The sequence below is a fragment of the Phacochoerus africanus genome, chromosome 7 (genome assembly GCF_016906955.1).
Source record: "Phacochoerus africanus isolate WHEZ1 chromosome 7, ROS_Pafr_v1, whole genome shotgun sequence".
NCBI lineage: Eukaryota > Metazoa > Chordata > Mammalia > Artiodactyla > Suidae > Phacochoerus > Phacochoerus africanus.
In genome coordinates, this window is record NC_062550.1 from 79,969,022 (window position 1) to 79,995,500 (window position 26,479).

At 41.2% G+C, this 26,479-nt stretch overlaps 1 protein-coding gene across 2 annotated transcripts in view; it reads left to right on the forward strand.

The window, feature by feature from the left end:
• Positions 1 to 26,479, forward strand: part of ANO6 (anoctamin 6) — a 223,348-nt gene that overhangs the window by 69,678 nt on the left and 127,191 nt on the right. For both annotated transcript variants that reach the window (XM_047788025.1, XM_047788026.1), the window contains one exon: positions 22,345 to 22,424. In XM_047788025.1, coding sequence (XP_047643981.1) covers positions 22,345 to 22,424 — 80 coding nt within the window. The remainder of the gene's footprint in view (positions 1 to 22,344; positions 22,425 to 26,479) is intronic.

Consider the following 26,479-nt stretch of genomic DNA (forward strand, 5'->3'; position numbering starts at 1 on the left):
TTCTCCTGGCTAGATAAAGCGTTAGTTTTACACCAGAAAGACAGGAAAGATAATAGAGGATGAGGTCCATTTTTTCCCTTTTGCTCTGTGGCCGGGATGTTTATCCTGGTGGTACCTCACCAGGAAATGTGTCTTTCCCATGCAAGCCATGTGTGAGTAGATATTAGCCCATCCACATTTCCTCTCTCCACCTCATTGCCGTTTCTCAGTTAGATGGAAAGACAGAGGGGATGTCGCATGTCACTATGGTCTTGGCTGGCGGGTGTGATCGCTAACCCAGTGTGCTCAGCGGTGGTCAGTACAATGACTGGGGAGAAAATGTGGTCTTTGAGGCCAGCGACCTTGTGGCTTGGAGACGGAGGTGAGGTTCCTTGAAGCAGTGAGGGCCCCCCCCCCGGGTTACTAAGACAGTCTCTGGGAGGAAGCGGGGCAGGGGAATCATTTTGTGGAAGTTCTCTAGGTTTATTATACATTTTATGCTACTGCTGATGCTGGGGGATATTGTGTCAGGAGCAGGAGGCCAGAAAGAAAATCAGAGCCTCAAGCATTTGTAGAGCTCAGGGAAAAACCCAGCAGAACAGAAAGTGAAACTCAGACCTACCCAGTTGATGCTCTTATCAGTCACAGAACCATTTCCAGCTCTCACTGCTTTCCTCCTGCCCTTATTTTATACTCTTCTTTCTCATTCTTAGTAGGTCACCTTCTTAAATCAGAGAGGAAATGGAAACCTTGGGTGGGGGCTACTGCCTCAATTTCTTCTCTCATTCATATATATATAAATGTGTGTGTGTGTGTGTATATATGCAAGTGTATGTAATGCATATGTAAATTTTTGTTTACACTCATCTTTGCTTTTCTGATTAGGTTACCCCCTCTGCCTGTGCTTCTCTTTATCAGTGATCCCTCCTATGTATTTTTCTTTCACTCTTTTTTTTTTTTAAGGGTCGTACTCGAGGCATTTGGAGGTTCCCAGGCTAGGGGTCGAATCAGAGCTATAGCCTCTGGCCTACACCACAGCCGCAGCAACATGGAATCTAAGCAGCATCTGTGACCTACACCACAGCTCCTGGCAATGCTGGCTCTTTAACCCACTGAGCAAGGCCAGGGATCGAACTTGTGTCCTCGTGGATGCAAGTCAGATTCGTTTTTGCTGAGCCACAATGGGAACGCCTCTTTCCCGCTTTTCCATTAATATCTGTGTGTTTGTATGAATATGTAATATACATCATGTGACTACATACTTCATCAGTAATTAAAAATACACGCTCCTCAACTCTGTGGCCATCCCAGGTTCTGCCGTATCTACTTCATTCATTCATTATTCAGTCAGTCAATAATTATTAAGCTCACCCATGTGCAGAGACCTGGGCTAGGCACTGAGGGTCTACATTAGACTAAAAGACAGAACCCCTGTGCTCACGATACTTACAGTCTCCTTTTAACCAGACTCCTTGAAAAATTATTGCTCTTATATTCCCCCATTATAGAAATGGCACATGCTTTTTATCCTAAATTTGAAGGTTGCTTCTTAATGCGAAACCACTGAAGGGTTTAGAGCAGAAAAGTACTGGGTCAGAATCGCATTTCAAAAGTCACTTTGGCTACTGAAGGGAGAAAGGATTAGGAGGGGGGGAAAGTTGCCGGCAGGTTAGGAGATCAATGCTGCAGTCCAGATCAGGGCTTCCAGGGGCTTGGCAGCATAAAAGGGAGAGAGGAGGACAGAATCAAGAACTGCTCTGCACCACAGGGTGGTGAATGTTCGCCGTGAAGATGAGGGGAAGGGGAGTCTAGGAGGACACCCAGGTTTCTGGTCAACAGCTGACTAGATGGTGGTGCTAATTACCGCAACAAGAAAGAATGGAGAAAGAATTTCTTTGTGTGTGTAAACCGAAGTCCTGTGTAAATACTCTGTCTGAGATGCCTGGGAGGTTTCCAAGTGGAGGCAGCACATAGGCAATTGGATGTTTGAATCTGGAGTTTAAGACATGTGAAATAGAGCAATGCAAGAACATGTGGCATATATACACAATGGATACTACTCAGCCATAAGAAAGAACAAAATAATGCATTTGCAGCAACATGAATCAAACTAGAGATTCTCATACTAAGTGAAGTAAGTCAGAAAGAGAAAGACAAATACCATATGATGTCACTTATATCTGGAATCTAATATATGGCACAAATGAACCCATCTGCAGAAAAGAAACAAACTCATGGACTTGGAGTACAGACTTGTGGTTGCCAAGGAAGGGGAGGTAATGGGATGGACTGGGAGTTTTGGGGTTAGTCGATGCAAACCATTACATTTAGAATGGATCAGCAATGAGATCCTGCTGTGTAGTACAGTGAACTATATCTAATCATTTGTGGTGGAACATGATAGAGGATAATGTGAGAAAAATTATACGTATATATGTATGACTGGGTCTCTTTGCTGTATAGCAGAAATTGATAGAACGTTGTAAATCAACTATACTAGAAAAAATAAAAATCTCACAAAGAAAGAAAGAGAAGGAAATAAGGCAATGTATTTGGAACCTTTAGCCTAAAGGGATTAACAGATACCATGGGGTAGGTTACAGAGGAGTGGCCTTGGGTAGAGTGCTGAATATTTTTCAGAAGTAAAGGTCCAGTTAGGGACCAGCAGATGTCCAGCAAGTTGGAAGAACTTCCAAGAGAAGGAAAGCAAGAGAGTCTTCATCTTCACAAGAGGTCATTGTCAGCTGTGTCAGTGATGGTTGAGATGTCAGATAAGGCCAAAAAAAAAAAAAACAAACAAACCCAGTGGACATTAGGTTCAGCTCTGTGCAACTCATGCCTGATGTTAGGCAGAACCAGGTGGTGCTGGGTGGTAGAGGCTGGATACCTGTTGGAGGGGTGCCAGCTCACCCAGAGCCCTGATAGCCTCTTATCTTTATTGTTTTATTCTGATTGCCAAAGCAATACTCACTCATTGCAAAAATTTTAAACATTAACAAACACGACTGAGAGGAGTTCTCTTGTGGCCTGGTAGGTTAAGGATCTGGCATTTGTCATTGCAATGGCTCAGGTTGCTGCTGTGGCTTAGGTTTGCTCAGGTTCAGTCTCTGGCCTGGGAACTTCTACATGCTACAGGTGCAGCCAAAACAAACAACAGTGACCAAAAAACACACATGATTAAGGAGAGCCTGTAAAATCACATTCCCTCATTTATAACTGATGTTAATAATTTGAGGCATATTGGAGTTCCCATTATGGCGCAGCGGAAACAAATCCGACTAGTATCCATGAGGATGCAGGTTCGATCCCTGGCCTCGCTTAATGGGTCAGGGATCTGGTGTTGCTGTGGCTGTGGTGTAGGCTGGCGGCTGTAGCTCCATTTCGACCCCTAGCCTGGGCACTTCCATATGCCATGGGAGCAGCCCTAAAAAAGCAAATAATAATAATAATTTGAGGCATATTTTTCAAGATTATTCTGTGCACATGCTTCCACATACACATACTCGTGCACATTTACTTTTTAAGAATTCGGTTTATTGGTATAAAGTATGCTAAACTTGCCTTTTTATCCCTCTGTTTTAGACATCTCGCTACGTACAACAGCCGTACAATATCCTATTGTGCTGTAGTAGTCTCTAGATATCTGAGTTTTATTTAGACATTTTTACTCTCACATAAATGCGGTTCTGAACATACATGTACGTGTTACCTGTTCATTTCTGTCATATGTGCACAGGAATTTCCATGGAACAAGCTGGTCAAGTGGAATTGTAAGGTCAAAGGACATGCAAATTTGACATTTTGATACTGTTACACTGCTCTATTACCCAAGGAGAGGGGCTTTTTTTTTTTTTTTTAGATGGAAGAATTTTGAGCATGAAAAATGTCAGTAAGGGGCAAATGAAGAGTATATCGAAGTCACAGGAAAAAGTGCTGTTCTCTCATGAGAGGGGACTTTAGGCTGTGCAGGATGGATGGGGGGAGTCGAAGTGACAGTCCTTAGCTGCTCTGCATCCCCAGAGCCTTGCCCCATGCTGGCCTGTGGCAGGCATTCCACAAATACATGTTGGTTGAATGAATAAATGAGTGTAGTTTGGTTGATTCGCCATTGGAACTTAGTGATGATTCCGTCTGAAAGCATCTGGTTTTCCACTTGCTCCAAAAAATCGTTGAATTTTTCTAGGGAAATTGGTGAAAGTGGAGTTGGAGATTTGAAAAGCCCTTCTAGCTTAGTGACCCCAGATGCCCAGGCCAGACAGGACTCCTGGTCTAGATATCTCTTGCCTTCCTCTCCAATCAGCATGTTGGTTCTAAGGCCTCAATATCCCTGGACTTCATCTAATTCTGTTCATCCTCGCTACCACCTTCCAGTCTGGATTTTTCTATCAGAGCAGCTTCTCAGATGGTCTCCTCTTTCCTCAGGACTCATTTTCAGGGCAGCCTTCTCCAAACCCAGCCAGGCCGGCTCAGGAATCTCATCTTCTGCCCAGCCCTGTGCAGGCTTCTGTTCCCTCTGGATGTCACTTGTGTGTTTTATGACCTAAAAGCCTTTATATACTAATGTCTTAATAATAGTCATTTTTACATCTCTAAGACTAGCTATAGTGCTGAGCTCATGTTGCATGTGAAGTAAATGATAGGTATTGTTTTGTGTGAAAATCTATACTTAGGTAAACTTGGCACATGGAAAGGAAGGACTAGGACAAAAGCAGGCATGAGATGAACTCACAAAAGGCTTAAGACATTTGATGCTGGAACAAGTCTCAGGATTAGTGCTTACTGCTTAGGGACAGTCATTTGTATTATTATTTCTTAATTAGCATGTAACATTCATATTTTGAGAACATTTCAATACCTGCATCTCTAAGGTGATTGAGATAGGTCCAGATGATCTGTTTATTTTGGAACTACTTGGTGGTATTTTCTAGAGTAGAAATGCCCAGACTACTTCAGCTGGCCAGCTGGAGGACAATCACGTGATCAAATCCCTGCTAGGGGAGTCCAAAAAAAATGACTTTCCATCCCATTAAAAGAGCTCGCAAATTGGGCTGGAAGGTCCCTGTTTGGATCTGCCTTTCTCCCCCCCGCCCCCCCACCATGCCCTGCCCCCGCCTCCTGGGGAGAGTGGTAGGAGGTCCTTACCAGCTGGCAATCGAACTGGTATTTCAAGTTACACCATCAAAGGATAATGAAAGAAGAGACAGGAGGGGCTGGCTGTTTTTTTTCTGTGGAGCAAAGAGCATGGGTTCAAGCCCTCTAAAGCTTGTCTTCTTGGCTAAGAGGCGCTGTGCTCCGAAGACGATGAGGTTAATGGAGTCAGGCACATCCCCAGGACCATCTAGATTAGGTGCTTGTCATGAGGGCTGTCGTGCTGTAGCAAGAAGTCAGCAAGCATCCTGGGGCACGGGACCAGATGCTTCTTGCCACACTCCTCCCTCCCCATTTAAAGTCTGGGTTTCCCCTCGAATGGCCACCTATTAATAGCATGTGGGCTATTTCCTCAGCAGTTAGGGTGGCTAACTCTCCCCTCTTTCCAAAGAAGGGAACGTGTGGTGGCCTGGTCTGGGTGTCCCAACTGTGAGCAGCCCCCGAGGCTGCTGGGCTGTTGAAGGGCAAACAAGGAAGAGGAGCAGGCTTTTGTTCCTGGCCTCACCCTTGGTTCTCTCCTCCTGTTTCTCCGGAGCAGGGGCAGCACAATGGGTAGTTTGCAAATGGGAATTTAAATCACCTTCATTGTATATAGTGAATTTAGGCTAAAATAATACCCTGTTAAAGACTGATGCATTTGGAAGGAATTTTTGTTGTCTCGGTCTGTAATTTAATGGGTGGCTTAAAAAAATGTATCCACACATTCAGAATTTAAAAAATGGGCATGAGTTAGAAACACCTAAATATTAATACAGTAGAGAATGTATAAAAATGGTATTTACATTTCTTGAGTTTCCTTCCTTTTCTGTGTTAGACTGAATTTACATATGTTTCCTGAATTTTTGATACAAGGGAACATTTAATAAAATGCTGTCAGCATTTTTATTTCTTGACATACTCAAAAGACTATACTCCTTTTTAAAAATTCGAGCTTCAGGAAGGTTCAAACATGACTTTTTTCCCCCCTCTCATTAGATAATGCTTGTAGCTCGTGTCTACCTAGCGCTGGCTCTGTGCAGGTACCATGCTAAACACTGCACATGCTGCAGCTCATCCCTTTCTTCAGAACAACCCTAAGAGGAAGTACCCTTAGCCCCATTTTTCAGTGGAGACTCTGAGGCCTAGAAAGGCTGAATAAGCTGCCCATGGTCGCAGAGCTAGGCAGTGGTGCGTCTGGGATTTGAATAAGGGTCCATCTCACTCCAGCAGCCAGCCTGAGAGAAGTTAGGCATCCCTTGTGGTCAATCATTCAGCAGAGACTTGGGGAGCACCCACGGAGGCCTGGGCTATTCTAGGTTCTGAGGATTCAGCTATAAACAAGGCGAAATCTCTGGCTCATGGAACTGCATTAGTATATAATGCATACTTGTTAATTAAGTGCTAAAGGAACAAGGGCAAGGCAAGGTACCGGAGCACCAGGGCCTTGCTGGGGCTGTGTAAGTTAGGATTTCAGGGACAGTGTCTCTGAGGCAGGGATATCCAACAGAGACTTGAATAATGCCGGAGAGCAAGCTACCCACGATCCAGGCCAGTGTAATGCAGTAGGTACAAGCATAGCCTATGGGCTCCTGGGTTCGAACTGGGATTCTCCAGTTCATGAGCTGTGTGATTGTGGGCAAAGTACTTGAGTTCTCTGTGCTTCCTCATCAGTGGTATAAAGGTAACTGTAAGGCATATCTTTACCCTACAGGGCTGTTGTGAGGACGAAATGGGTTCATATATGAAAAGAACTGAGCTATGAAATGGGCACTGGAGCATTGTAAATACTCTCTAAGTGTTAGCTGTTCTTATCAAGGTGAGAAGTAGCTAGTTTCTGGGTGGGATTTTGAAAATTCAACTGACTCGATTTATTGGTGACTGTGGAGGGTGTGAAGGAAAGGGGGCAGAGATGATGCCAACAGGGTTGGTCTGATGAATTTGGTGCATTTGGGGGCCACTTACCAAAATGGAGAAGATTTGGGGAGCTGTGCAGAGAAGAGACAGTGGAGGGTAGAAATCAAGAACTTTGGTTTGGGCCTGGTAAGACTCAGATGCTTCTTGACATGTTTGCGTTTTATATATATTCACTGTAGAAAATTTGAAAAACGTGAACAATTTAAAAACACCTGATATTCTGCCACCCATTATCTTTGGCTTAAATTTATTTTTACCTCCACACAAATTTTATTTATTTTTACTTTTTCTTTTCTTTCTTTCTTTCTTTCTTTTTTTCTTCTTTTTCTTTTTTGGCTGCCCTATGGCATCTGGAGTTCCCAGACCAGGGATCACATCTGAGCCACAGTTGCGACCTATGCCATGGGTGCAGCAACGCAGGATCCTTAACAACTGTTCTGGGCTGGGGATTGCACCTGACTCCCAGCACTGCAGAGATGCCACTGATCCCATTGCACCACAGTGGGAATTGCACACATTTTAAATCATACAGTATATATCTGGTTTTTAGGTTTGCTTTATAGAGTTGTAAGTTTATTGGCAACTGGCTCATGAGAGTTAAAATACATGCAAAGTGATAAAATCTCAAAAGGACCATGAGAGCCTTTCACACCCACCACCACCACCAGCACCACCTCCATCAACAGGGGTCATGGACTCAAACCTTTAGAGAGGTTTCTACTAGGGAGGGTAGAGCATGACCTAGATCTTATTTCTGCTCGTCTGAGGACCCCCAGGCCCTGCTGCCTGGTATAGCTTTACTATAAATCGTTAGCAGATTTTTTTTTTTAAACTACCCCCTTTAAAAAAATTATTGGGGTATGGTTGATTTACAATGTTGTATTAGCTTCAGGTTTACAGCAGGGTGAATCTGTTATACATGTACATAGTAACTACCCTTGTTTTTTCTTTTTAATTTCCATTGTGGTAAAATATACACAACCTAAAGTATCATTGTAACCACTTTTCAGTGTGTGGTTCAGTGACATCAAAGGTTCAGTGAAATTGTTGGGCAGCCATCACCACCATCCATCTCCTGAGCTTGTTCATCTTGCAAAACTGAAACTGCTCCTGTTAAACATAGAATTATATAATATTTGGCCTTTTGTGATTGGCTTATTTCATTTAACATAATATCCTTAGGATTCATCCATGTTGTTACATGTCAGAATTTGCCTTTTAAGGTGAATCGATATTCATAGTATGTTTTCTTTATTCTTTCATCTGTAGGTGGACACTTGTATTGCTCCCACCCAACAGCTATTATGAATAATACTGCTGTGATTGGGGGTGTACAAATATTTGAGCTCCTGCTTTCAATTCTTATGGGTATATGCTATATATACTTTTATAGTCAACTTTTTCATGTTGAAATATATTGTTAAATTTTTCCATGTCATGAATATTCGCCTACAAAATTAAATAATTGCATTATATACTATCATATAGCAATACCCTAGGTTTGGTTTAAGAAAACAAGTACTGTTTCCGAGAAATAGAATTATATCTTCAAAGAGTATAACTACTATTAAAATTTTTGCTACCTTTGCCAAATTGCTACCCAGAAACTTATACAACCTGACACTGGCAATATCTTTGAGTGTTCCCTGCACTGTTGCTAATATTAGATATTAATGACTATTTTCTGTCTTTGATGTTTAAAAATGGTATATCAATTCTGGTTCTCCTTTTATGCAAATTTAGGGCTCCCCTTTTGCGTTAGAGTTTATTTGCAGCTGCTTATTGGAGGAGATATTGATTTGCAAAGCGTTCAGCTTTTGAGATAATGAGAGGTGATGAAAGTCTAGGGGTCCTTCCTTCTTAGTCTTCATTCTAAGGCAATTGCAAGCCTTTTGCTCTGTGTGTGTATGATAAGCTGCTGTAATAGAGTTTTGAATTCTTCTGTAACTGTGTACTAAATACACTCTTAGTAGTTAAACTTTCACAAATCCTTACTCGCAATTCAGAAATCCAAAACGGGGAGTTCCCATTGTGGCTCAGTGGGTTAAGAACCCAACATAGTGTCCATGAGGATGTGGGTCTGATCCCTGGCCTCACTCAGCGGGTTAAGAATCTGACATTGCTGCAAGCTGTGGTGTAGGTTACAGATGTGGCTCGGATCCCATGTTGTTGTGGCTGTGGTGAAGGCCCGCAGCTGCAGCTCTGATGTGACCCCTATCCTGAGAACTTCCATATGCTACAGGTGTGGCTGGAAAGAAAGAAAGAAAGAAGAAAATAAAAAGAAAAAAAAGAAAGGGAGAAAAGGAGAAAGAAAGAATGGGGGGAGAAAGAGTAAGAGAGGGAGAAATACATAAGGGTTGGGAAAAAATTGTTTTAGGTAACCTAGCTTATGTTAAAAAACCTGACAGACCTAATGAAGAAACCTGATGTCAGCCAACATGAAACTACTTATACTGTTTTTTCATTCCACCTAGAGTGACTGTTCACATTTCTGATTGCAAAACATGATTGAGTTTGAGTAAGAAGTGCTGTCCCAGACCCCACTGAGGATACATAGTAATATACAGTATATACAGATAAGAGTTATTTTCTTGTTGAATTCTGAAAAAGTCTGAATTCTGAAACACAAAGGTGTTGGCATCAAAGATTTTAGATAAGGGACTGTGTTTTTTCTCCTTACTTTTTTTCTGTGTTCTCATCCCTCCTCCTAGCCTTCAAAAACTGATTTTGAAATCGGGCCTAGTTTGGTAGATTAAGCATGGAGTTAGGGCTCAAAGGTGCTTTGAGTTTCAAGACAATAGAAATGTAAGTGTGGTGTCTTCTTTCATCCCCAGGACATATATAATCCCTGTAATCTGGAAAGTGACAGGTCAGTGAGTAGAACCAAGTTTCAGCTGAGCCGTAGCCAACTTCAAACTTAGAGCGGGATTCCATTGGGAAGCCTGGGGGTCTTCAGAGACCTGAACCAATTGGACTGTGCAGTGGTAGTAATAGCTTTCCAACATACTTCCGTGATTAATACCACTTGTCTTTTATAGAACACCAACTGTCTTAGCCAAGCTTTTAAAAAAGAATGCCAAACTGATAAAATTAAGTAAAAATTACTCTTCAGTTTATGATTGATTACTGTTAATGTTATTAAGTCTAAATTTTTAAAAACATGTTTGTTAAAGTGGTAAAGGTTGCGGAAAGGAAAAAGCGAGCTCCAATTCATGGGAGATTGCAGAGGGCTCTGCAAGCAAAAACAATTTTGAAAAAGAACAAATTTGAATGATTCACATTTACCAAATTTCAAAACTTACTAGAGGGCAACTACAGTTAACCAAAACAGCGTGATACTGGCATATGGATAAATTTAGAGACAGACAGAATAGAATTGAGAGTTCAGAAATTGGCCAGAAATGATCAATTGGTTATTGGGAAGGGTTCCAAGTACACTCAATGTGGAAAGGAGAGTCTTTTTAACAGTGTGTGAGAGTTGATTTCCACATGCCAAAGGGATGTGGTTGGACCCCAACCTCACATTACATATAAAAATTAAGTCAAAATGGTTCAAAAACCTAATTATAAGAGTCAGAACCATAAAATTGTTAGGAGAACACAGAGGTAAACCTTTATGACCTTGGCTTTGGCAGTGGATTCATCGATGTAACACCAAAAGCATGGATAACAACAGCAAAATAGATAAATTGGACCTTATCAAAATAGTGCAACAAAGGATATTATCAAGAAAGTGAAGAGAGTGGGAGAAACATTTGAGAATGATACAGTGATAAGGCTTTAATATACAAAATATGTTAAAAAAAAAAAAAAACTCCTACAACTCAACAAAAAGATAAACAATCCAGTTAAAAAATGAGCAAAGGACTTGAGACCTTTCTCCAGGGAAGATCTACAAATGGTCACTAGCATGTGTAAAAATACTCAACATCATTTGTCATCAGGGAACTGCAAATCAAAACCACACCACCATTTCACATCTAATATGGCTACTGTTTTTTAAAAACAGAAAATCACAAATACTGGCAGGGATGTGGAGAAATTGACACCCTCATACATTGCTGATGGGAATATAAAATGGTCCAGCCACTACGGAAAAGAACTTGTTGGTTCCTCAAAAAGCCAGACATAAAATTACTTCATGACCCAGCAATTCCGTTACCATCTGTACACACAGAAGAACTGAAACTAGAGACGCAAACAGGTACTTCTGGGCCATTGTTCACCGTGGTTATTATTCACATAGCTAAAAAGTAGAAAAACCCAAGTGTTTGTCAGCAGATGAGTGGATAAAGAAAATGTGGTAGATACCTTCAATGGAATACTATTCCACCAGAAAAAGCAATCAAGTTCTGACACACGCTATGACAGGAATGAACCTTGACATCATTTCGCTAAGAGAAATAAGACCCAGAAACAAAAGGACAAATATTTTATGATTCCACTTATGTAAAATATCTAGAATAGGGAAATATTCACAGAGAGGAAAAAGTGGATTAAACGTTACTTACAAACAAGGGGGAAGAGAAATGGGAGTTATTGTTTAATGGTTATGGGGTGATTAAAAAAATTTTGGAAACAGTGGTTATGGTGGCACAACATTGTGAACAGAATTTTTTTTTTTTGGTCTTTTTTTTTTTTTTTTTTTTGGTCTTTTCTAGGGCCTCAATCACAGCAGATGGAGGTTCCCAGGCTAGGGGTCGAATCAGAGCTGTAGACACCGGCCCACACCAGAGCCACAGCAACGCAGGATCCAAGCCACGTCTGCAACCTACACCACAGCCCACGGCAACGCCGGATCCGTAACCCACTGAGCAAGGCCAGGGATCGAACCTGCAACCTCATGGTTCCTAGTTGGATTCGTTAACCACTGAGCCACGACGGGAACTCCGTGAAAAGAATTAATGCCACCAAATTGTACACTTAGGAATGATTTAAATGGTAATGTTTATGATTTATATGTTACTGCAATAAAACTTTTTTAGATGCAGAACTGATGAATTCAGTTAGACTATGATAGGTGATACATTGGTTTTTTTTTCTAGAAAACCATCAGCTAATGTGGTTGAGTTATGAGAATGGATAAAGTGATTGTTCCCAGCTCTTCAAAAGGAGCCATATTTTTGGACTTGAATTATTGGAGGAGGGTTGTGGGACTAGGGAAAGGCTAGTAAGAGGAGCTGAAACAACACTAAACATCAGTAGGAATGTAACAAGGTGGAGAAAATTGTGTTAACCAGAGGTCTTCTCAAGGACAGTATTATCATTTGGGGATGGAAGAGATCCTTAGATTGTCACTTGGGGTGAGGCTGGGAGGGTGAGATGCCCAAGGGACTCCCTGAACTTTCGTTCTGCTGTGGAGTCTTCTGCGCTGTGAGTGGGAACACGTCCCTGTCTGATGTATTGCTGAAACAGTGGACAGGGTGCAGGAGAGGCTGAGCCCCTCTTTTCTGTAAATATTGTCCAAATATTATCTTGAAGGGACACAGCTTTGGACCTGTTTTATGTGCGGATATATCTCAGTGTGGCCCAATGCAGTATATTCTGCAAGCAGAAAATTTCTCTTATTATTACATAGGTCATTAAATTGCATTCTGAGGAAATGAGCACTGGTAACTTTCCTGTAGGGACAAAGAGTTTATAATTCATTCCATCATTCATTCACTCATGAATGGAGCATCTATAATACGCTATGTATTGTTTCAGGTTCTGAGGAAACAAAGTAGGATAAGAGAATGGCTCGCTCTCCAGGATCTCATGGACCAGTGGAGAAGAAAAGCGAAGCATGACTATACAGTGTGATAAGGGGGATGGACATGCATGTTTTCCTCAGATTTTATCTTCTGTGGCAGTGGCCAATGGGAGAGTAACTACCATCTGATTATTTGGGACTCCGTTCAATATAAGATGCATATTTGTTTATAATCACTCATTTTAATTTTGGTTTCTTTCTTATCCACACCCTAACTAAAAGACCAGTGGAGAAATACTGTATTTTAGTAACTAATAATGCAGCAGTTCAGTTTTTGGAAAACCTCCTGTAGGGATCCAACAGATTTTGCTAGACATGCAAGGTGTCTTAAGAGCATTGAGACGGAGGCAACTAATTTAATTCAGTACATAAGTGGTGACATTGAAATAAAAATTCGAAGAAACAGCAAAAATGGAGGTGAAGGGAAGTGCATTCCAGATAGAATGATTTAGGATAAGTTTGGCTATTAAAAAGCACAAAACTTGGTGTCTGGCCAAATGTCAAGAGTAGGGGAAAGGGAAAAGTCAAGAATGGCCCCAGCTCTGGTTTAGGTGTTTGAATCAATGCTAATACATTAACCAAGGAGGCAAGTCCAACAGGGAGAACCTTTGAAATAAGGCAGTTTTTACCATAATGTAGGGAGAATGTTTATTAATTTTCTGTTGCTTGATGGGTAGTACTGGGTCCCAGTCACGAGTCTAAAAAAAAAAAAAAAAGTTCTTACCATAACGAATTTAATATATTCATGATTTTTTTCCCTTCTTTCTACTTCATCCACTTTTCTCACTTCCAGAATTATCAGAGAGAGAGGGGGAGTGAGAGCACACACTTTTGTCTTTCTGAAGATAGTAAAAACAGAGAAGTCTAAAGGAAACCATCAAGGAGTTCCTGCTGTGGCACAGTGGGTTAAGGATCTGGTGTTATCACTGCAGTGGCTTGGGTTGCTGCTGTGGGGCAGGTTCAGTCCCTGGCCTGGGAACTTCCATGTGCTGTGGGTGTGGCAAAGAAAAAAATCAAGTTCAGTTTGGAATTTAAATTCCAGGAATGAATCGAGGAGAATGCCACAGGTTTTTCATTTAAGCATTGCAGTCGTTGAGGAGTTCACTTCTGGTGCAGCAGGTTAAGGATCTGGCCTTATCATTGCAACAGCTTGTGTTGCTCTTGTGGCACGGGTTCATTCCCTGGCCCAAGAACTTCCACATGCTATGGGGGTGGCCAAAAAAACAAACGAAAATATTACAGTTGTTGAGTTTATATGCCCATAACAAGCTGTGGTAAGAGATTGACCCATCCAGATTCAGAAAGTGAGGAAAAATTTTCTGATTCACGTTTCTTTTCCTTGAAAACCAGCAATGCTTGGGACATTGAGCTCATTCGAAAATATTTGCTGAATTAATCTTATGTTTTTCTATTGTTTAAATTTTATTATAAAAAAAGGAAGGAATGATAGGGATAGGGTAAAAAGTTGGAAGGAAAAATGTGTGCCTACCAAGGTAAAGAATGCCAAAATTTATTAATGAAAAATGTTTTGGTACTTAACAGTCTTTGAGTACTTTTATTTTTATTTTTGAATTTATTATTTATTATTTTTTATTTTTATTATAGTTGATTTACCTTGTTCCATCGATTTTTGCTGTACAGCAGTCACCCACCTTTACATATACACATTCTTTTTCTCACATGATCCTCCATCATGTTCCCTCGCAAGTAACTAGATAGTTCCTTGTGCTATGCAGCAGGATCTCATTGCATATCCACTCCAATCAAGTCACTTTTATATGTGTGTTATTCTCCACAGTGACCTTCTGATGTGGATGCTCTAATCTACATTTTATTTTACTTTATTTTATTTTTCCCACTGCACAGCAAGGGGGTCAGGTTATCCTTACATGTATACATTACAATTACATTTTCCCCCCAGCCTTTCTTCTGTTGCAACATGAGTATCTAGACAAAGTTCTCAATGCTATTCAGCAGGATCTCCTTGTCAATCTATTCTAAGTTGTGTCTGATAAGCCCAAGCTCCCCATCCCTCCCACTCCCTCCCCCTCCCATCAGGCAGCCACAAGTCTCTTCTCCAAGTCCATGATTTTCTTTTCTAAGGAGATGTTCATTTGTGCTGGATATTAGATTCCAGTTATAAGTGATATCATATGATATTTGTCTTTGTCTTTCTGGCTCATTTCACTCAGTATGAGACCTAATCTACATTTTATTGATGAGGAAACTGAGACTTAGAGTTGAGCGATATGCCTGAAGCCACAGGGTTACACTACATAGAGGTCTTAACAATTCAAGTCCATTGCCCTGGGCTGTAAAACACAGCCATCTTAGCCTTGAAAGGAACTCTCCTTTCTTTGTGTTTTATGTTTCATTATTAACTTTCTTTTCATTAATAATGACTCTTTGGCCCCATCTTAGAACCTCACTTAATATTACAGGGTCTGTAGTCTGTACACTTAAAACCTTTGGATTATATGAAAAATAGATTTTCGCCTACCTAATTGTCACCAAAATATAGAAGAGCCTGTTAAACTGAGGCCAGAAAAAGAGGCACTGAAACCTGGAGAGCAAATATGACAACCACAGAATGATGTAAGACCTGTGATGTTGGCTTAGCCTTCACTGGTGTGACAGGGGAGACCGGGCAGGCCCACATGGTATCTGGAAATTATGGAGTAACAGGAAATGGTGTCCCAAGTGTGTGGTTGCTTTAAAAATACTGACGGTGAGTGCTGGTATTCAGGACAAACATCAGATAAATGCTGAGATCCAGTTTTCAGAGACTTCTAGTTCACTGGGAGAAAAACATTTCGGGTATAGGACTGTCTGGCAGATCATGAGACATCCTGCCCAATCTGGATATGTGAACACATCTTCATTCCTAAGGTGATATAGGCCTTTTTTTTTTCTTTTTTTTTTTTTAGGGTGCCTCTGGCAGATGGCATTTCCTAGGCTAGGGGTTGAATTGGAGCTGCAGCTGCAGGCCTATGCCACAGCTATAGAAACGTGGGATTGCAGCAGTACAGGATCCTTGACCCACTGAGAGAGGCCAGGATTGAACCCACATCCTCACGGACCCTGTCAGGTTTTTAACCCACTGAGCCACAGTGGGAACTCCTAGGCCATTCTTTAACATTTCTTTGATTGCACATTCAACTAGATCATGGAATTTTCCCAGTGACAGTTTCTGTACCCTCTTACTCTCAGAATTTGTGCTTATGTCACTAGCTCCATCCTTGGCACATGAATATCTTTATCCACATGCCAGAATATTACATTTGTTTGTTTATTTTATGGAGCTTTTCCATTAATTCCTTTAATTGTGAATACTATATCAATTTCTCCACATTTTTTTTATGATTTGTTTTTGTTTTTCAAGATATGTTAGCCTGTTTTTACTACTTTTTTAACTTATACTCACATTGCTATTTTAATTCCTCATCAAATTATATTTAGCATCAGGGGGCCCCTTGGAATTATTTAGAGCAGCTTAGGAGATATTAGTATATTCAAAAAGATGTCCAATTTTGGAATCAGACAAATTCACATTTCCATTGTGTCACCTCTAGTGGTTGACGTCAGGCAACTACCTCCAACTTTTCATCCTCTATGAGAATAAAAAGAAGGTTAAGTAAGGTCAGAGCTTTAAGTGCCAGGCACATAGTAACACAGGAAATTTCCGTTTACATTGCTTCATATCACATGATATGTTATGATTAGGTTCTGTGTACATGAACTTCATTTAGATTTAGATAGTGTTTATCTAAAAGTATTTACAACTTGCTTTTGAATTGTCATTTGTATTCTTTGCACAACCTGTGAGATAACCAGGGCAAGTCATTTAATCATTAGTTTCAGATAAATGAGAATATGTTTGATTGCTCAGGATCATGCAACTAAGTTGCAAATCAACCCAATCAACCCTTTAAGCCCTGCCCAGTGCTCTTTGCACCAGGATGTGGTCTGTTTTACCCATTGTCTCTCATATACTTGCTGTCTCTGACCATTTCAACCACAACCAATCACCGTAAAGAATGTCATTTGGGCCCAGTGACCTGCCATGCCAGTGCTGTAAGTTAGATAAAGTATGGATACCTAATTCTGATAACTTATGGCCAGGACACTGCTTATCAGACACTTTGGGTCTTACCCATGAGTTTCCCCAGAGGTCATTTTGTGTTTTCTGATGGATAATAGATTATCTAAGTTATAAGATGTAGATAATGGCTCTTTTTATTGGCTCTTCTACGTAAATCTCAATCATCTTTGCTGTAGTTATCGCTCCATTTTTGCAATTGGGATGATTTCCATCTCTCAGTGATAGACAGGTAATCACGTGAACTACAACTGTCTCAGGAGGTTTCCACTGTTCTCCTTATTAACCCATTAATGTGACTGGACTTCTAGACATTTCTGTGAGGCCCTTCATGTATGTCCGAACTAGTACCACCAATGACTTTATTACTTTAATCTTACGATAGTAGCTGCATTGATATTAAGTTTTAAAAATATTTTTCTTTCATTTTAAACTAATTGTTATGCAATTAATTACTATTAAATTTAGGAAAAGTAAATATTTAATGGATTTCTTTTGACCATATCCTCAATTATTTGAGTTTTGCCTATAGTAAACCAGTTGATATATGTATGCAATGTTTTCTTTGGTATTCTTACAATACTCCCATTAGTCTGCTTAGCCTAGCACTGACTAATTATCCTAGAATTAACATTTATAATGTCTCAAATTCATCTCCTCAAGAAGAGAGAACTTTGGGTTCTTCTTGGTATCCTCAGAGCCTAAGAACCCAATGACTGTGCAAAATATGTATAGTCAATGACTGTTTCTTGAACTTGACTTTAATTGAACTTTCATATGGCATGCATACAAAATTTCATTGACATGTCAAGACCAAAGATTTTTCACATTAGAATAACCAGTTTTCAGTTCTCTCAGCAGCTTTTTGATGAAGAAATAACATAGCAGTGCCAAAAGCTTTTTTATATTCCAAGTGCCAAAATGAAATAAACCAATCATAATGCCATTCAAGGTGGTACTTCTGTTGTATAAAGCAAGGCGTTATGGCAGTACTAAAAATGCATTTCAAAATATTACATTTAAAGATGACTTCCACAGGGAGTTCCCTGGTGGCGCAGAATGGGTTAAGGATCCGGCGTTGTCACTGCTGTGGCTTGGGTCACTGCTGTGTCATAGGTTCAGTCCCTCACCCAGGAACATCCTCATGGTGTAGGTGCAGCCAAAAAAATGACTTATCTAAATAAGAAAATAAAATTAACATTTTTGCCTTTACATAATTTTTTTCTCTGACTCTGCACGTATTTCGATATAAAGCCCTCAAAAGTGTCACCTTTTGACTTTTACTTTGGCTGAGAAATGAACTTTTCAGCTGCATTAGATTACCAGAAATGAGAATATCAAAGAGTAACTGGAGCCCCTTAGTAGGGAAGTATAATTATCATATTAGCATCATAAATCATTTGCTTCTCAGTGCTATATTAGGTCATGAGAGCAACAGCTGCAGCTTTGTTCTTACCTAGCTGATGTCTCAATAAAGCCATTTCTGTTTTATTCACTGAAATTTACAGTTTCTCCTTTGTGTTGACATTAACCAGTGAATCTATTAGTTTCCATTACCAGCAGAATAACTAAAACTATAAATAGTTCTATGGTTTCTCTCACAAATCCTGTCAAGCTGCATAGATGCTTTTAATTTGATAGGACATCTGGGTAATACATCTTCTTTCTCCTCTGTCTTTAGGCAAAATTTGTACTTTCGTAAGCCTATCCTTTCATTAAAAAGAAAAAATAGCAGCTCTCTCCCATCTGTTGACCCCAGATATGTAGCAGATAAACTGGGCATCTCTTTGTAAAGGAATCCAGATAAGATGCAGAAAGCAGGCAAGTCACTCTGTCAGATTTACGGTACTCATTTAAAAGAATACCTGTGGAATTATGGTTCATTGACTTTCTAGTTCTGCCAGAAAAAAAAAAAAAAAAAAGAATCATGAGCACCACAGATACAATTTTTTAATATCTGTCTTAATGCTACAAAAAACTTAGGTCTTTTCTTCTTACTGTAAACCAAGCTGCAAAACACCCATTTGAAACCCACCCCCTCATAGCCACTAGTCCAAACACATTTTAGCAAGTTTTCAAGGTGGTTTGAAGAATGTAATTAACTTGGAGAACTGTTGTTCTGATGTTGGCATAACCAGTTTATTATCTTACAATTCCCTGAGTGTGACAGACTGTGCAGTAATTGCCCCCCTAGAGTTTTCAGGGACAAGCACCTTCATTTCGGCTCTGGTTGCAGCTCTGCAAGCCCTGGCTCTCCTCATCTGTTTCCTATTTCTTCGCTGGCTCATGTTTAGGGGTCCTGTGATGAACTCAGTTTTTCAGACGAGTTGGAATCGCTTGCTGGTGTTGTCTTTTCTGCTGGCATTGTCAGTTCATAGGCTTACAATGTTGTGAGTTTAGTGGGCAAGATTCCGAGTGAACCTCATATCTAATCCTGCTATTGGATGGTTCCCAGCAAAGTGCCAAACCTAAGGAGCGGAGTTGATGACTGATGTTTTGGTTTTGTTAAACAGTCCATCCGAGAGCTCTTACGACTCTCACCTAGATGTGCCCAGCTTTCTTTTGGGGCACTGAAGGGAATTTTTCTGGAACAATAGGAGCCCCTTTTCTTTCACAAAAGCCTCTAATGGATTTTTTTTTAAATTAATATGCGATTAAAAAGTCACTACAAAGCTAACATCACACTTCATAAAATTAAAAGTGATTTAACAGAACCTAATGCTTATTCCATACTCAGTCTCCCTAGTTTTGATAAATATGTCTTTTACAGCTGGTTTGTCCAAGTCAGGATCCAGTTGAGCACCACGTATCACTAATGGTTGTGGTGATATGAAGATTTATAGTAAGAAGCATGTATTTGATCTTGATTTGGGGCACAGAGCTCCTTTTTTTAAACTCTTGGAATTTCCTAAGTGATGATGGAGATAAAAGTGCTTATGGTAATGAGGTGCTTGGACAGCCCCTTGGTGACCAAAGGAGTGAGGGCTGGCTGCCGGAGGACCCACCAAGTGATTAGAGGGTAGAAACGTTCAGTTCCACCCTCCTCACAAGGGAGAGAGGCAAGCAGAATCTGTTGCCAATGGCCAAGGATCATTAATCCATCGTGCTCCAGTAATGACGCCTCCATAAAAACCCAAAAAGACAGGGTTTAGAGAGCTTCCGGTTGGTGAACACGTGGAGAGGTGGGGCGTGGTGCACCCAGAGAGAGCACAGAAGCCCTGCGCCTCTTCCCACACACCTTGGCCCCGCACCTCTTCATCTGACTCTGCATCTGTATCCTTTGTAGCACCTTTTATAACAAACTGGTAAATGTAAGTAAATGTTGCTCCAAGTTCTGTGAGCCACTCTTGCAAATTAAATGAACCTGAGGAGAGGGTGGTGGGACCTCCAATTTATAGCCAGTAGTCAGAAGCCCAGGTAACAACTGGGCTTCAGATTGGCGTCTGAAGTGGGGGCAGTCTTGAGCCCTTAACCCATGGAATATGATGTTGTCTTCGGGTAAATAGCATCAGAGCTGAATTAATTGTTGGTGATGTGGGAGAAAATACACATAGGAGTTGTGTCTTTTAGGGCTCTTTATTTAGTTTTTTAATTTATTTTTAATAATAGGATGCTTTTATTTTATTTTATTTTTCATCTTGCCTGCAGCGTGTGGAAGTTCCCAGGCCAGAGATTGTACCCAAGCCACAGTCAAGGATACAGTGTTGGATCCTTAACCCACTAGGCCAACAGGGAACTCCCCTTAGGGATTTTGATATCTAACAGTCTACTTTTTTTTTTGTATTTTTGTCTTTTTAGGGCCACACCCGTGGCATATGGAGGTTCCCAGGCTAGAGTTCTAATTGGAGCTGTTGCTCCCGGCCTATGCCAGAGCCATAGCCGTGCCAGATCCAAGCCGTATCTGTGACATACATATACCACAGCTTATGGCAACGCCGGGTCCTTAACCCACTGAGCAAGGCCAGGGATCGAACCCACAGCCTCATGGTTCCTAGTTGGATTGTTTCTGCTGTGCCACGATGGGAACTCCTGTCTAACAGTCTACCTTTTTCATGTCATTGATTTGTTGAAGAGGCTGGACCTTATGATAAATGAGATTATTTAAATTTATTTAAATGTTTAATATTTTAATATTTAAGAATATGTGTGTAAATTTATTTAATTAGAATTACATGGTGACACGTAATTAATATAATCCAATACTTAATATAATTAATATATAATCCAGTACTTAATCAGTATTCAAATTTTCCCAATTTATTTTTAAGTCTTTTACATCTGAATTGTTTAAACCAAGATCCAATCCAGAACCAAACACTGCAAATCATTATTTTGTTCTCTTAGTATCTTTAAATCTGGAACAGTCCTTTTATTCATGTCAGGAACTTGTTTGCAAGATAAGACTAGTACCTTGCATGGAGTTCCTGTCGTGGCTCAGTGGTTAACAAATCCAACTAGGAACTATGAGGTTGCGGGTTTGATCCCTGGCCTCGATCAGTGGGTTAAGGATCCGACGTTGCCGTGAGCTGTGGTGTAGGTTGCAGACACGGCTCGGATCCTGCGTTGCTGTGGCTTTGGGGTAGGCCGGTGGCTACAGCTCCAATTCGACCCCTAGCCTGGGAACCTCCATATGTTGTGGGAGTGGCCCAAGAAAAGGAAAAAATAAATAAATAAAGATCACGCCATTTGAAAAATTAAAAAAAAAAAAAAAAGACTAGTGCCTTGCAGAATGACCCACCTTCTGGATTTGGTTCCTTTATCTAACAATGTGCTGTACAATATGGTAGCAGTTAGTCCCATGAGGTCAGGGATTGAAATGTGGCCAGTCCAAACGGAGGTATGTTGTCAGTATAACAAGCACATTGGGTTTCTAAGACTTAGTACTAAAGAAATATAAAGTATTCCACTGATCATTTTTTATATGGAATACATGTTGAAATGATAATCTGGGTATATCAGGTCAAATAAATCTTTTTATAACAATTTCTCCGATTTCTTTTTCATTTGCTTAATGTATCTACCAGAATATTGTTTTGGCTCCCAGTATATTTCTATTAGATAGTGCTATTCAACAGATTTTTAAAACAGAAAATGACTACCCTAAAATGACGCCACATCAGTTCCCTGAGACATAGTAGGTAAAAAGAACATTAATAGGCTAAAGCGTTGCTGAGCTAGAATTTTATAACATTTGGTTGCTGTGTCCTTCCATGTAGAAGTTAAGTGATTTTCCATGGTAGATCCAGCCTAGAGCATTTTAAGACCCAGTTTCCTACAAGCATGGCACTGTCCAGCAGAAGAAATAGCTGCTGAGGGTTTTGAGGGTCCCTGATAGCCGAGAGCCTTAAATAATGCAAACCTGTAAAGGGGCCCCTGACACTAAAAATAGTTGTTAAGCCAGTGGTGCCAATTTAAAAGCAAAACAGTTTGTGAGCCAGTGAATGTTCATGCTCATTTCTTTGTTTGTTTTTAGTCTTGGAAAGTCTTGAACAGAGAAGCGTCTCCGGTTTTGGAACACTGGGAAGTCAGCAGGATTTCCAAACCCCAGAGTTTGTGAGTACTAATTACACTATCTTAAATTTGTATTCATTGGCTAGAGGTTTCTCACAAAGTGGAGAAAGGGGTTTTGTGTGTGTGTGTGTGTTTTAATGAAGTCTTGCCTTCAGTGGCTCCAGATCTGGCACAAGTCCCACTTGCAGTGACTGTGTGTGCAAAGCTCTGGCCCTTTGGGGAACAGGTCACTAACTGCAGTGTCCTGCCTTCATCTGCTATAAGCTTGCTCGTCACACTCCTTGTAATCACAGATAGGAACTCGTTCTGCTTTAAAATAGCATTGTGTTTCGGAAACCCCCTCTTCATTCACTTCAAACCCCCTATCTACCAGTTTCTGCTGTCACTCACTCTGGAAACCAGGCTTGACTGAGCACATGCAGGTACATGGACCAGTTGGACTTCTGTTTCATTCTGGAGCCTTCAGTCACACAACCTATATGGCTGTATCTTGGAGGGCTAGGATGATTCTATCGGTTGTTTCTGCTAAGAAGAGAACTAAATGCTCTCACTAAATTAGACTCATTAAAGATTAGCCATGGTTCTTACCCTCAAGGAATTAAAAATCTTATTAGATGCTACTGTGATTTTATTAATGCCTTGTTTAAAGAAAATTAAGCACATAGGATGCCTGGTACAGAATGTCCGTACTCAATCGATTTTATATTAAGCTCATTTGGAGAGGAGGATGGAAAGAAGTGTTTCTCTGACTCATATACCATGTTATTGCACCAGATGTGTAAGGAACGCGTGCCAGAATCCACCTCGATTTGCTGATTTTTGCCCGCTGCTGCAAATGGCTTGTCTACCACATCAGCAATGGGAAAATCATTTTTTTAAGTTTATTTTCAGTGTATGATATGTAGCTGCCACTCCAGTAATTGGCAGAGCGCAATTATATTATTGATAACAGGAAAAAAAAACCATGATGTGCTATTCCTCTTCTCACTCTTTTTGTGGATTGCCCACTCAATGCAGCCAAGAGTAAGGCAACTAGGCAGTGCTCTGGACTGAAAAGGGATTGCACAAGAGACTCTGTGCACACTGCCATTTTATTTCAAAGTGTGGGACTCCTGTGGTGTACTCGCAGATTGCCTACTGCGAAAATCACTTGGATATAATAGAAGGACAAAGTATTCAATGACTTCCCTATTATATTCAATGAGATTTTCAGCGAAGGAAAATTGTGACTGCTCACCAGTATCCCTGCCTCTTAAAGTAGCAGAGCCATTTTGTGGTTTTTCTGACTTCTGCTGTTACAGCCCCAAAGCAGACCTGACACACTTCACATTGGAATGTGATAGTAGTACAGACTCAGGGACTTGGCCTTTTTCCTGTTTTGTTCTTTTCTTTTCTTTTTTTTTTTCCATTTTAGGGCCATGCCTGAGGCATATGGACGTTCCCAGCCTAGGTGTCCAATCAGAGCTGTTGCTGCCGGCCTACACCACCGCCACAGCAATCCAGGATCCAAGGCGCATCTGCAACCTACACCATAGCTCAAGGCAATGCCAGATCCTTCACCCACTGAGTAAGGCCAAGGAGCGAACCAACATCCACTTGGATACTAGTCGGGTTCCTAATCCACTGAGCCACAATGGGAACTCCCTGTTTTGTTATTTTCTAACTGCTTTGGCTGAAAATCTTTCAGCAACATTTGTAATCTAAAAAGAGCTGCATTCAATAAGATGTGGGTGTGCCTGGTGAACACGTATGTAGTTCACACCAGTTGCCTATGTGAAAATATATTTCTGCAGAACAAATTTTAGTGTATGATGATGTTTGAGACTGAGTGTATAATGATGCCTCAGCAGTGTCTTTGCCATAGTCCACACTGGTAATTACACCGGTCACCTCCCGCCTGTAGCATGAACCGCTTCACTTTTACCTCTTCAAGGTGCAAAATCTGGCTAGAATGACCAGGGGTGGAACTCAAGGATTCACAGAATATGCTGCCTGTTTTGGGACATTTGTCTTAACAATGCATCTCAGAATACTCATGCTAAAAAGGAGATTTTTAGGCTCAATCCGCATGTTTTATGTCATGCCTCAAGGATATTTAGAATCATTTCTTTAGACTACGTTAATCACAGTTTCCTTATATGTGTGGTTGACATCAGATCTCCAGATCCTGGCTGGTGTCTTTCTAATTGTGTGCTCATACCGCGTTCAGGGAGGAATCGGACATTTTCTTGGGCTTCATGGATTTTCTCACATCTGATTGCTCACTGCCCGCCCCTTCTCTGTGCAACACCTATGGGGCTGGCTTGCATTTCCTCCTCAGCATCACGGTAGCCTGTGTCCTCCCAGTTACACAGTAAACATGTATTTCCCGCACTGCTGTCTCCATGGTAAACAAACAGAAGGTATAGAAGCTGCCTTGAGAGCAGGGTCCTCCAGGGAATCAGGCATGATATTGAAGGGAAGCCTCTTTTGGAGGCAGAAAGTTACAGCATCAGTGAAAGCGGGTGGCTCTGGTTGGGTGGGCAGGCGTATTGGGCACATGCCAGGACAAAGCCAGGTAAGTTGTTCCAAACCACAGTTTTAAATTAGAAACAGGGACAGCAGTACAAACTGGGAGCAAAACGAACTCAAAGGCAAAGCAAAATTAAAAACAGCAAAGACAGGAATAAAAGAAGCTGGGACATCAGTGCACTGTCCTCTGTGTGGCATTTTGGAGGGTCCAGCTGCAGTTTGCTGAGTTGAACTGAAATAATGCAAGGCATAGACCGTGTTTGCTCAGGTCTTATCCTCAAATAGTTCATATGTTAGAAGGATCAAAGCCCTGTGTTTTTATACAACAGAGTGTATTTATAGAGTTTGGCCAAGAGGGAGAACAAAGTTCCTATCATTATTAATTTGTTTCCTGCAGCATTTCTGTTTTTCTTTTCATTTGAAACAAGGCCTGCGTGCAGTGCCTGTTGCCTGGGTTTGGGGCGTAAGTGCATTAAAGGTTTCCTGCATCGCTCAGGTGTCTGGTTGAACAAAGTCAGTATGTTGCTGTATAGTCTGTGTAGATCAGGGCAGGTAATTGCTGTTGTGAACCCCTGCTGTACCTGAAGACAGCGGCCCACTTTGTAGGGCCCACAAGTTTAGGGCGGAGCAGAGACATGGGGTGCATATGTGTTTGCTGCCTGAGCTCTGGTGAGGAGCTGGAACCCTGTTGAAACTGGACAGAGACTCACTGCCAGGTGGAGGGAATGTATAGGTGAGGGTCAAGGTGAGAGGGACCTGGCTAAATGCTGACCTTACAGAAGGTCACTCAGTGATTTCACTGTGGCGAAAAACCATCTCAGTTGTAGTTCAGGTTTTTGTTTAAGCACGATGAAAATCTGTTTGGTAACCTGCTGTATTAATGTGATATTTTATCCTGAACATTTCCCCATGCCATTTCCCCCTCAGTTTTATTGAGATATAATTGACATGTAGCATATTGTTCGTGTGAATTGTACAGCCCCATGCTGCTGATTTCCTCTCGCATTGATAGCTTCTCTGACATTTTCTGTTCCCTTGTGCCAACGAGCTATCATTTGTCACATTATAATTTTCAGAGCAGTTCGTTCAAATGGGATCTTGTCAAAGAAAGGGTGGCAGGGCCGGATGCTCTGGGACCATGTGATTGGGGACCATCATTTGGGGGCCCCGAAAGCAGACAGAGTGCATGATGACAGGTATCAGGATCTGAGGAAAGGGCTCAACCAATGTGAGGCTGGAAACTGAGTACCAGGGACCCAGGTAAATTTGTGGAGTTCAGACTTAGAAGAAGAGGCTGCAGCGCTAGGCAGGCTGGTTAGCACCAGGGATGGGGAGCCACCCACATGGTGATGGGGCAGATGAAGGTGGTCCTTCAGATGGCAACACACAGATGTGGGGCACGCCAGGCTCCCACTTGCTCCCAATCCCAGATGTAGGTGAGAGGAGAGGTGGTGTCAGTGCAGGGGCTCAGCAAGCGTGATTCACCCAGCAGACCCCAGGTTGAGTCCCAGCCCCAAGGAAAGGGAAAAAACTGGGGATTGAGGGGTTGGAGAGGGAAAGGTTAGGTAGTGGTCATGGCTTTTTCT